The sequence below is a fragment of the Perca flavescens genome, chromosome 20, assembly GCF_004354835.1.
Source record: "Perca flavescens isolate YP-PL-M2 chromosome 20, PFLA_1.0, whole genome shotgun sequence".
Taxonomy (NCBI): Eukaryota; Metazoa; Chordata; class Actinopteri; order Perciformes; family Percidae; genus Perca; species Perca flavescens.
Genome location: NC_041350.1, coordinates 114160 through 126366, shown reverse-complemented (window position 1 = coordinate 126366; position 12207 = coordinate 114160). Strand labels below are relative to the sequence as shown.

The 12207-nt window shown below is 46.4% G+C and overlaps 1 protein-coding gene across 1 annotated transcript in view; it reads right to left on the bottom strand.

Annotated features, from left to right (window-relative positions):
- Window positions 1-640: 640 nt before the first annotated feature.
- Window positions 641-12207, bottom strand: part of tecpr2 (tectonin beta-propeller repeat containing 2) — a 35365-nt gene continuing 23798 nt past the window's right edge. Inside the window, exons 20-27 of the mRNA XM_028566267.1 lie at window positions 10577-10802; window positions 10383-10472; window positions 7557-7654; window positions 7338-7473; window positions 2994-3142; window positions 2397-2538; window positions 2139-2288; window positions 641-1589 (exon numbers count right to left, since the gene is read on the bottom strand). Coding sequence (XP_028422068.1) covers window positions 1438-1589; window positions 2139-2288; window positions 2397-2538; window positions 2994-3142; window positions 7338-7473; window positions 7557-7654; window positions 10383-10472; window positions 10577-10802 — 1143 coding nt within the window. The 3' untranslated portion in view covers window positions 641-1437. The remainder of the gene's footprint in view (window positions 1590-2138; window positions 2289-2396; window positions 2539-2993; window positions 3143-7337; window positions 7474-7556; window positions 7655-10382; window positions 10473-10576; window positions 10803-12207) is intronic.

Below are 12207 nucleotides of genomic sequence, written 5' to 3'. Positions count from 1 at the left end.
AGGAGGAAGAGTCACAGTCCATCAGGGTCAGTTAGAGTCCATCAGAGTCAGTTAGAGTCCATCAGAGTCAGTTAGAGTCCATCAGGGTCAGTTAGAGTCCATCGGGGTCAGTTAGAGTCCATCAGGGTCAGTTAGAGTCCATCAGGGTATGTTAGAGTCCATCAGGGTCTGTTAGAGTCCATCAGAGTCAGTTAGAGTCCATCAGGGTCAGTTAGAGTCCATCGGGGTCAGTTAGAGTCCATCATGGTCTGTTAGAGTCCATTAGAGTCCATCAGGTTTTATTGATAATCTTCTTTAAAGAGTTAAACTGGTTTCTTCTTCAACAAACACAGACGATTAGATTTACATTTCTACAGGTCTCTCATGGAGGGGGGGTAGGGGGTAGGCTTCTTTCTGCTGCCAATATTTCCCACGGAACCAGACTCAGAACCAGAACCAAAACCAGAGCCAAAAACAGACTCAGAACCAGACAGCAGAAGTGTCAGTGATCTCGCTGCCTGGTTCACTCTGGTCCCAGCAACACAGTCTGGAGAATATCCCAGATTAACCCAATTATTATTATTTATTTTTTTTAAAGACTATTTTTTGGGGTTTTTTCCCTTTATTTTGAAAGTGGGTAGACATGAAAGGGGGAGAGAGATGGGGGCTGACACGCAGCAAAGGGCAGCCGGTCGGATTCGAACCCTTGCGCTGCTGCAGGACTCAGCCAACACGGGGCGAGCGCTCTCACTGGGTGAGCTAAAGGTCGCACCCAGATTAACCCAATTTAAGCCAGTTTAAACTAGTTTAAACCAGTTCAAGCCAGTTTAAACCAGTGTGATCTCTGCTGAGTGGAAAATAAGAAACAAAATCACAACTCAACAGTTTCTCTTCAACAGATTAGGACCTTAATTTAACTCAAAGTCAGAGAATTAAAACTGAAGAAGAAAAACAGAAAAGGAAAGAAACAGAAAAGCACAGAATAGAAATCATAGGAATAGAAAATAAGAAAATGAACTTTGAAATGTTTAATATTTAGCTGGAAGCTAACTGTCTCTGATAAAAAACTAAACTGTGAAATGTCTCTTTAAAGTCCTTGTTAAGAACCAGACTGAACTAGGTAAGGTAAGCCTAACCCTAACCAGTCAGAACCAGTCAGAACCAGTTGGTACCACTCCCAACCACTCCAAAGTAGAATGAAATAAATAAATACGAGTAAATGTGAAATGTCCCTTTACTGTCCTGGTTCAGAACCAGTCGGTCCCTCTGTCCCTTCAGAGTAAAGTGCTTCCTGTTTGACAAAAATAAAACAAAGTATCAGTTCACTTAATTTCCCAGAAGCCACCTGGGTTCTCTTTGAAGTCATGTCACCGGCCTGCACTTCCTGCTTCAGGAGTAAGTTAGTAAACAGGAAGTGGTGTCACTGTGACATCACTGCCTCCCCAGCAGAGGTCAGGGTCAGATGAGCTCCCATTCGTCGTCGCCGTCGTCCATGCTGAGGGTGGGGCCAGAGGGGGCGGGCCTACAGGGAGTCTGTGGGAGGAGCTTCGTCAGGCGACGGGACAACCCACCAATCGGAGTCACCGCCCACAGCTCGTCCTCCGGAGTCACTGCAGACACACAGAGACATGCTGCGTTCAGGTACACAGAGACATGCTGCGTTCAGGTACACAGAGACATGCTGCGTTCAGGTACACAGAGACATGCTGCGTTCAGGTACACAGAGACATGCTGCGTTCAGGTACACAGAGACATGCTGCGTTCAGGCACACAGAGACATGCTGTGTTCAGGTACACAGAGACATGCTGCGTTCAGGTACACAGAGACATGCTGCATTCAGGTACACAGAGAAATGCTGCATTCAGGCACACAGAGACATGTTGCGTTCATGTGGTTTCCGACTAGTGGGACAAACAAGGTTCATGCTGTGTTGAAGAAAACTTGAAACTAGAGATTGAGACCATAAACTCATTATAAAAATGTTTACTGAGGTAATAAATCAAGAGAAGTCGGCTCATTTTCTAATAGATTTCTATAGAAACAGACTTCTTTTTGGAGCCAGTGGAGTCGCCCCCTGCTGGAAGTTACAGAGAATGCAGCTTTAAGGAGCTTCAGAGTTCAGCAGTATTAACCAGTATAAAAACCAGTAGAAACTCACCTGTTAACCAGTTGGTGTTTCCAGGGATCTTCTTCCAGTAATCTCCTGCAGGGTTTCTGTCAGAGACGCCGTAACGTCGAGCCACTTCTCCGTTTGCACACCGCACCCAAACCGTCCGGGAGCTGAGGACCAGCTGACTCACGGCTAACCCTGAAACACACAAATAAATTACATTATAAACGTATATATATATATATATTTATATATATATACATGTATATGTAAAATGTATACAGATCAGAGCAGACAGACAGGTACCTGGAACCAGCTCCCAGTCTGTCCCTACAGGCATCTCATCGCTGAGTCCGGTCCGGACGAAGACACTTCCTCGGTTGTCCAATGCCCAGAGGAGACGGTCGTTAGGACTCGTCTGAATGCTAACCAGCTGCACTCCCATTGGCTGCAGAGACATGATGTCACAGATACCTGAATGCTCACACAGACACTGAGTCAAAAATCCTCTGTCCCTCTGAGGTTCTGTGTGGTGTTACCTGTTCAGGTGGTTCTGTGTGGTGTTACCTGTTCAGGTGGTTCTGTGTGGTGTTACCTGTTCAGGTGGTTCTGTGTGGTGTTACCTGTTCAGGAGGTTCTGTATGGTGTTACCTGTTCAGGAGGTTCTGTGTGGTGTTACCTGTTCAGGAGGTTCTGTATGGTGTTACCTGTTCAGGAGGTTCTGTGTGGTGTTACCTGTTCAGGAGGTTCTGTATGGTGTTACCTGTTCAGGAGGTTCTGTATGGTGTTACCTGTTCAGGAGGTTCTGTATGGTGTTACCTGTTCAGGAGGTTCTGTATGGTGTTACCTGTTCAGGTGGTTCTGTGTGGTGTTACCTGTTCAGGTGGTTCTGTGTGGTGTTACCTGTTCAGGAGGTTCGATGTGGATCCAGGCCGGCAGCATCATGCTCGGGTTCAGAGGTTGGGTTCCGACTCTGAAGTAAACGACTCCTCGACCATCCACAGCCCAGACGTTCTGACTGCCACAGCTCACACTGACCAGACGCACACTTCCTGTAACACACAGACACTTCCTGTAACAAACAGACACTTCCTGTAACAAACAGTCACTTCCTGTAACAAACAGACACTTAGAAGCAGTGAGCCCAGGCAGTGCAGGAGGTGTGTGATGTTTCTGAGTTTCTCGATAGATCGGTCCACCGTATACCAACGGGACTCCAGAGAGGTTTCCCCCGGGACATGTCCATAGTGCATGTAGACAGGTTTCCCTCGGGACATGTCCATAGTGCATGTAGACAGGTTTCCCTTGGGACATGTCCATAGTGCATGTAGACAGGTTTCCCTTGGGACATGTCCATAGTGCATGTAGACAGGTTTCCCTCGGGACATGGCCATAGTGCATGTAGACAGGTTTCCCTTGGGACATGTCCATAGTGCATGTAGACAGGTTTCCCTTGGGACATGTCCATAGTGCATGTAGACAGGTTTCCCCTGGGACATGTCCATAGTGCATGTAGACAGGTTTCCCTCGGGACATGGCCATAGTGCATGTAGACAGGTTTCCCTCGGGACATGTCCATAGTGCATGTAGACAGGTTTCCCTCGGGACATGTCCATAGTGCATGTAGACAGGTTTCCCTCGGGACATGGCCATAGTGCATGTAGACAGGTTTACCTCGGGACATGTCCATAGTGCATGTAGACAGGTTTCTCTCGGGACATGTCCATAGTGCATGTAGACAGGTTTCCCTCGGGACATGTCCATAGTGCATGTAGACAGGTTTCCCTCGGGACATGTCAATAGTGCATGTAGACAGGTTTCCCCTGGGACATGTCCATAGTGCATGTAGACAGGTTTCCCTCGGGACATGGCCATAGTGCATGTAGACAGGTTTCCCTCGGGACATGTCCATAGTGCATGTAGACAGGTTTCCCTCGGGACATGTCCATAGTGCATGTAGACAGGTTTCCCTTGGGACATGTCCATAGTGCATGTAGACAGGTTTCCCTTGGGACATGTCCATAGTGCATGTAGACAGGTTTCCCTTGGGACATGTCCATAGTGCATGTAGACAGGTTTCCCTCGGGACATGTCCATAGTGCATGTAGACAGGTTTCCCTCGGGACATGTCCATAGTGCATGTAGACAGGTTTCCCTCGGGACATGTCCATAGTGCATGTAGACAGGTTTCCCCTGGGACATGTCCATAGTGCATGTAGACAGGTTTCCCTCGGGACATGGCCATAGTGCATGTAGACAGGTTTCCCCTGGGACATGTCCATAGTGCATGTAGACAGGTTTCCCTCGGGACATGTCCATAGTGCATGTAGACAGGTTTCCCCTGGGACATGTCCATAGTGCATGTAGACAGGTTTCCCTCGGGACATGTCCATAGTGCATGTAGACAGGTTTCCCTCGGGACATGTCCATAGTGCATGTAGACAGGTTTCCCCTGGGACATGTCCATAGTGCATGTAGACAGGTTTCCCTCGGGACATGGCCATAGTGCATGTGGACAGGTTTCCAATGGGACATGTCCATAGTGCATGTGGACAGGTTGTCTCTGGGACATAGGCTGTGGTTAATGTGTCTCATTTTAACATTAGCTTTAGACGTTAGCCACTGGAGCTGAAAACGTGTGTGTGTGTGTGTGTGTGTGTGTGTGTGTGTGAGAGAGAGAGTGTGTGTGGGTTCTTAGTTCCTACCTGACTGACTGACTCCATGTGTACTAAGCATCCCTTTTAGGCCAAACTGACTAAAACTAGACTAAATGTCATCAATATATATATATGCTTGCATTGGGTGGACAAGCAGAACAAGTACATCTCCTATTCGGCCTGGCTTTATTTTGTACTTCTTTTATTTATGGGATGTGCCACAATGTCTGTCTGTAATATCTGTCAGTTTAACCACTTTTGCAGTAAAATATTTTATAAAAGAATCCATTTCATAAGAGGGAGACCTGAGACAATATGAACAACATTGTTGTGCTTTTTACTGTCTAAACAAAAACATGACTTCCTGTCCAGCTGAGTCTGGGGGGAGCGTGTCTCAGAACAGATCCCAGGTCTGAGACATCATGTGATCTCTGATAGTGAGACACACAGAGGAACTAAAAACAGATCTGAGCCATCAGTCAGGTTACAGTGTGTGACACACACACACACACACACACACACACACACACACACACACACACACACACACACACACACAACATGCACAGACAGACACACACAGCTGTGTGTCTCCGTCACATTGACAGGTGGAAGTTATGTAACAGGGTTGTTAATTAGAGGTCAACATGGAGTGTGTGTGTCTGTGTGTGTGTGTGTGCGTCACACTGTAACCTGACCAGAAGTGAATGATGTCACACAAGACCCCCCCCTCCAAACAAACACACACACTGACTGTTCGACCAATCACAGACCACAAATCAGACCCAACAATTCCTTTACAAAAGAAGACTTTAAGGACCAGTTTGGATTAGTTCTTGTGAAGCAGGTCAGGGTCTGAGCTGTAGTACCTCCACACTGCTGTGAGTCCCTGAACAAGGCAGCTGTCTGTCTGTCTGTCTGTCTGTCTGTCTGTCTGAGCTGAACAGAGAATATTCAGTTAAAACAGATTATGTTCTGCCCTTGTTGTTCTCCGTGCAGTTAGCAGTGTATGGGTTAGGGTTAGGGGGTGTAGGTAGAAGGTATGCAGTGGGTTAGGGTTAGGGTTAGGGTTAGGGGGTATAGGTAGAAGGTATGCAGTGAGCGCTGAGTCGGACTGTTATATAATAACTGTATAATAACTGGATGTGCAGTGAGTGCTGAGCCAGACTGTTATATAATAACGGGAGTAACAGGAGAACCAGCAATGTGTTTTCTTTTTACATAAGAGCTGTGCGGTGCCAATGTAAAGAGAGGTTTCATAAGAAGAGAAACTGATGAATATTTAAATAATCTTGAAAACGTGTTAAATTGAGAACAGAATTTGGTGTGGTCATCCTAACACAAACACTGCAGGTTTCCTTCTGTCTCCGCCACGTTAACGTGTGCTTATTGTCCATTGTGTCTTTTCTCTTCATCTTTTTTCATTTCATAAACACTCAACATTAGCGCTTCCTGCTGGCAGTTTAGTGGAAATTGATATAATTTTGGATTAAGGCATGATTAAAGTCAGAGGCTGGATACAACAGTATACACATGATGCCAGGTGGGGCTGTTTGATTGGCTGTTAAAGCTCCAAAAGTCCTGAGAGCACAGAGACTTTTAACATCCTCTCTCTCTGGTCTTCTGCACAGACTCAAGTCTCGCAACATTTGAGGAGGCGACAAAAATGTCAAAAAAGTGCCAAAAACTTCAAAAAGCCACAAAAACGTTGAAAAGAAATCAATAAAACACGTCAAATGTTGGGAAAAGTGTCAAAGACACCAAAAAAGTGCCAAAATTGTTGAAAAAAGCAACAAAAACAACAACCAAAAGTGATAAAAGCTCAGTAGAAAGCCTGGCGCTGTGAGGCGGGCCCATGGACGTATCATCAGACCTGCAGGAAGTGATTGTTCCTCGGAGAGTTCCTCAGTGAAACATGAAGCCTTCACGAATGATTCCTCACCGGGCGGCCCAGACAGGAACACGACCGGCATTCCTCCGGTCCAGCGCTCCGCTAACTTCAACTGGATTACATGATTTAAACGTGCGTCTCTTCTAGACTTTCCAAATGTTATCGGACCGAATGGATCAAACTCTGACAGTGAAACAAGTCATTTCCTTCAAATAAAATGTCTTCACTGGTTTCCAGACGTGTCTGAGGGGGAAAGTATTGTTGTGTTGGAGGGTATCATGTGACAGGCCAGGAGTTGGAGCTCTATTGTTTATTTGGAAGAAACGTTCAGTTGGATTCAAGGCCCGGGAACCTTTCTGCAGCCTGTAGTCAAACTTCTTCAGCTAGTTCAGTCTTTACGCTTTTTGAGTGTTACTTATTTATTACCTGCTGTAGGTTTCCCAACGTTTTATAACAGATATGGGAATAATAATGATTTAAAATTATGTGAAATTGCTTTTATTCTTATAAAAAAATGTCACATTTTCTTAAGGTGAGTCCGGTACGTACCAAGCTGGCTGAGGTGAGTCTGGTACGTACCGAGCTGGCTGAGGTGAGTCTGGTATGTACCGAGCTGGCTGAGGTGAGTCTGGTACGTACCGAGCTGGCTGAGGTGAGTCTGGTACGTACCGAGCTGGCTGAGGTGAGTCTGGTACGTACCGAGCTGGCTGAGGTCCAGGGGGGTCCAGTGGAGTCCGAAGGGACAGGACGGAGACAGCGTCCGGATGCTGACTCGGCCATGAGTGTCTAAACCCCACAGAGCATCCCGACAGGCAGACAGCTGGGTCAGCTCCATCTGAGAACACAGCAGAACCCATTTAAACACCAGCAGAAGAAACCGTCCAATCAGATGCAGAGACAGGTGACAGGTGTGCTTACCTCCACTGGGAGAGGGACGGAGGAGGGGCGGAGCTCTCCATCCTGATCCCAGACACAGAACAGATCCTTCCTGCTCTGAGCCAACCACAGGAACGTACCTGAGACACACACAGGTAACACACACACAGGTAAAACACACACACACACACACACACACACACACACACACACACAGATAACACATACAGTAACACATACAGGTAACATACACAGGTAACTGTCACGGCCCCTCCTCTGCAGTGCAGGGGAGGTTCCTCCTGCAGGCAGAGGAGGGTCATTAGTGATTGGAGCCACCTGGGCTCAGGGTATTTAAACTGCTTCTAACCACTCTACTCTCTCTCTGCTCCTCCAGGTAGGATCCTGTTTTGTTTGTTCCTTTATAGTTTTACTTAATTTCCACTCAGTCATTTACACACAGATTCACTTTACATACACCTTACATTATGACATTCTCACACCTCATTCCTTTTTCTTTGTTTAAAGTTAATAGTTTTGGTTTACAATAAAGTATCTTTTTTGATTGGCCTTTACTTGTTGTTGGTGTCCCCTCATTTTTGCCTCAGGCTGTGAGCCGGCAAACACACACACACACACACACACACACACACACACACACACACAGGTTCCACTGGCCCAGAAAAACAACAACATTGCCAAGAAATCTTTCACTCCATCTAACCATTAAAAAAGCAGCTGTTTTCTGTTTTGAGTATGTTTGTATGGTTAAATGTAGGTTTTCTATGAGTCAAAGGAGAATGTCTGTCTGCTTTGGGACAGACAATGAAGCAAGCTGTCTGTCTGTCTGTCTGTCTACCTGCCTGTCTGTCTGTCTACAGGTAACAGATAATGTGTTTAGAGTGACATATGAAAGATGGAGCGTGACTGGCTGGATTATAAATAACAGATTCTCAGTTAAAATAGATCTTTGTCTAAGTGATCTGATACGGACGAATAACATCAGAAATGGATCTTTTAATATCTGTCTTTTCACCATGGATGTGGAAGTAAAAAGTCCTTCAAACTAACTTGTTGGGGCTCAGTTCTTAATGTAAACATGTAGCTGGTGCATTATAAAGATATATTAAATCTGAGGGTTGCTTCTGGCTAGGATGGTTTACAGCAGAAGTTCTCTGACAATCTAGTTGACATCCAAGATAAACTGGTATTAAATCACAAATGTAATTGAATCAGGACCTTGTGAATCATTGGCGATACCCAGCTCTATTTGCATTTGGATTGCATTTCATTATGCATGATAAGCAGACAGCATTAGCTAGCATTGCCAGCTAGTTGAAAAGTTCTCTACTTCCACTTTAAAAAACGATAACGTTACGTCTCTGTCGGCTGGAGCTGTAGGCTACTTTAGCTATGTTTAGCTACATAACGTTAGCAATATATGGTGCAATCAGGCCCGGCAGAGGGAAGTCAGGGAGTAGAGCAGACTAAGGAACAGCCCTCGCTAAAACTATTCAAAGGAAATGAGCTGGTTTGACCATGGAGAGGAGAAATACGGTTAACTTGACCGCAGGCGCTGCATGGGGGGTAAGTTTAGTGTCAGTGGTCAGTATAATAATAATAATAATAATAATAATAATAATAACAATAACGTATAATTATACAAATCCACAACATCCTCCTCTCTGGGTTTTTGTTCTGAGATGGATGTTGTAGAAACACAACCCAGGCTTGCCTCTCTTCGGTTTGTGTGTCCAATTGAACAACAATTATGTGTGTTCAGGTGTGAGGGTGTGTAGTGTTCAGGTCTGAGGGTGTGTAGTGTGAGGGTGTGTAGTGTTCAGGTGTTCAGGTGTGTAGTGTTCAGGTGTGAGGGGGTGTAGTGTTCATGTGTGAGGGTGTGTAGTGTGAGGGTGTGTAGTGTTCAGGTCTGAGGGTGTGTAGTGTTCAGGTCTGAGGGTGTGTAGTGTTCAGGTCTGAGGGTGTGTAGTGTGAGGGTTGAGGGTGTGTAGTGTTCAGGTCTGAGGGTGTGTAGTGTGAGTGTGTGAGGGTGTGTAGTGTTCAGGTCTGAGGGTGTGTAGTGTTCAGGTCTGAGGGTGTGTAGTGTTCAGGTGTGAGGGTGTGTAGTGTGAGGGTCTGAGGGTGTGTAGTGTTCAGGTCTGAGGGTGTGTAGTGTTCAGGTGTGAGGGTGTGTAGTGTTCAGGTCTGAGGGTGTGTAGTGTTCAGGTGTGAGGGTGTGTAGTGTTCAGGTGTGAGGGTGTGTAGTGTTCAGGTCTGAGGGTGTGTAGTGTTCAGGTCTGAGGGTGTGTAGTGTTCAGGTCTGAGGGTGTGTAGTGTGAGGGTGTGAGGGTGTGTAGTGTTCAGGTCTGAGGGTGTGTAGTGTGAGTGTGTGAGGGTGTGTAGTGTTCAGGTCTGAGGGTGTGTAGTGTTCAGGTGTGAGGGTGTGTAGTGTGAGGGTCTGAGGGTGTGTAGTGTTCAGGTCTGAGGGTGTGTAGTGTGAGGGTGTGAGGGTGTGTAGTGTTCAGGTCTGAGGGTGTGTAGTGTTCAGGTCTGAGGGTGTGTAGTGTGAGGGTGTGAGGGTGTGTAGTGTGAGGGTGTGAGGGTGTGTAGTGTTCAGGTCTGAGGGTGTGTAGTGTTCAGGTCTGAGGGTGTGTAGTGTGAGGGTGTGAGGGTGTGTAGTGTTCAGGTCTGAGGGTGTGTAGTGTTCAGGTCTGAGGGTGTGTAGTGTTCAGGTCTGAGGGTGTGTAGTGTGAGTGTGTGAGGGTGTGTAGTGTTCAGGTCTGAGGGTGTGTAGTGTGAGGGTGTGAGGGTGTGTAGTGTTCAGGTCTGAGGGTGTGTAGTGTGAGTGTGTGTAGTATTCAGGTGTCAGACCTTCTCTGTGCGGCACAGCTGAAGACGCGATGGAGGTCCACCTCGTAGCGGAGACGGTTCCTCTTGGAACCACGTTCTGCCAGAAAGTTCCTAAAAGGAACCAAAAACAAAGACCAACAGAGAAACTCAACACTCAGAGTCTGCGGTGCTGTTATTTTGGACTCTAATAGATCTTTGTGGATCTATTGACTGACCGATGAGACTGCCGCGGGCCAGGTGCAGCTGGTTCCGTCCCGAGGCGACCCAGACTCCGCTGCTGTTGGCGCTGACCAGGCTCGGCTGACACTGCGAGTGCTGCGACAGGAAGGCCACTACGCGCTCCACCGGCGCCCTGGTTACCGTGGCAACGCTCTGTGTAGCCTGCAGCAGCGTCTGGAATAGACTGCCCTGATCGAAGACCACGTAGTCCGAAATACTGATCTGATGGACAGAGACACAGCTTATGTATGTGTATGTATATATATATATATATATATATATATACAGTACAGGCCAAAGGTTTGGACACACCTTCTCATTCAATGTGTTTCTTTATTTTCATGAATATTTACATTGTAGATTCTCACTGAAGGCATCAAAACTATGAATGAACACATGTGGAATTAGAGCTGCGAGTAGCGATGGACGGGCCCTCGCGCCTTGGCGCGTCGGGGTTACCGGTGGACGCTGCTCCTTGCGACCGTGCATTTGCGCGGCACTCAGACACCGCAAATCGTCACCAATGAAAAGGGAACTTTTGTGAGGTATCGTTCAACGATACCTCACAAGACTCTACATCATACATTTCATTAGCTGTGAAAGGGGGCGTGGCTAAAGCTTAGGGGGCGGGTCAAACCATCACCAATGAATAAGGAACTCTCTGCTGAGTTCAACGATACCTCACACAAGATTCTACGTCATACAGTTCATTATCTGTTAAAAGGGGCGTGGCTAAATTATAGGGGGTGGGTCAAACCATCACCAATTAAAAAGGAACTCTCTGCTGAGTTCAATGATACCTCACACAAGACTCTACCTTAGATGGGTCAGCATTTATGAAAGGGGGCGAGGCTTAAACATAGGGGGCGGGCCAAACCATCACCAATGAAGAAGGAAGTCTGTGCTGAGTTCAATGATACCTCACACAAGGGTCTACATCAAACGAGTCATTAGTTATAAAAGGGGACGTGGCTTAAGCTTAGGGGGCGGGTCAAACCATCACCAATTAAAAATGAACTCTATGCTGACTTCAATGATACCTCACACAAGACACTATGTTAAACGTTTAATGTTATGAAATGGGGCGTGGCCTGAGTAAGTGGGCGTGGTTAAAGTATAGGGGGCGGCTCAGTGTCACATGTAGACCACACATCATAAGTTTCATGTAAATTGGATGTTGTTTGTCATATAAGGCGCAATTCTTGTTGCCAGCGGGGGGGCGCTATGACCAAAAGTCAATTTTGGCCTGTAGGTGTCCTCAGGCCTGGACCCTCGTCAATCCTGAGAAATATTGGGCAGATACGACAACGTACACTTAAGTTACAACAACTTCTTTGTTCATCGCTAAACACTCAAAATGGCTGCCATGCCACGCCCACACCGTCTGACGAAAAGGTTTTCTTTTAATAACTTTTCATCGTTAAGGTGTTGGGATGGTACAGACCAAGTTTGAAGTCCATCGGATGAAATCTCTAGGAGGAGTTTGTTAAAGTACATGTGGAAATGGCCAAAATTGCACTAATTTCGAACTTTGAAATCAAAATGGCGGACTTCCTGTTGGGTTTAGGGTATGGCTCTGATGAAGTTTTTTGTACATCTCGACATGTTACATATGTGTACCAAGTTT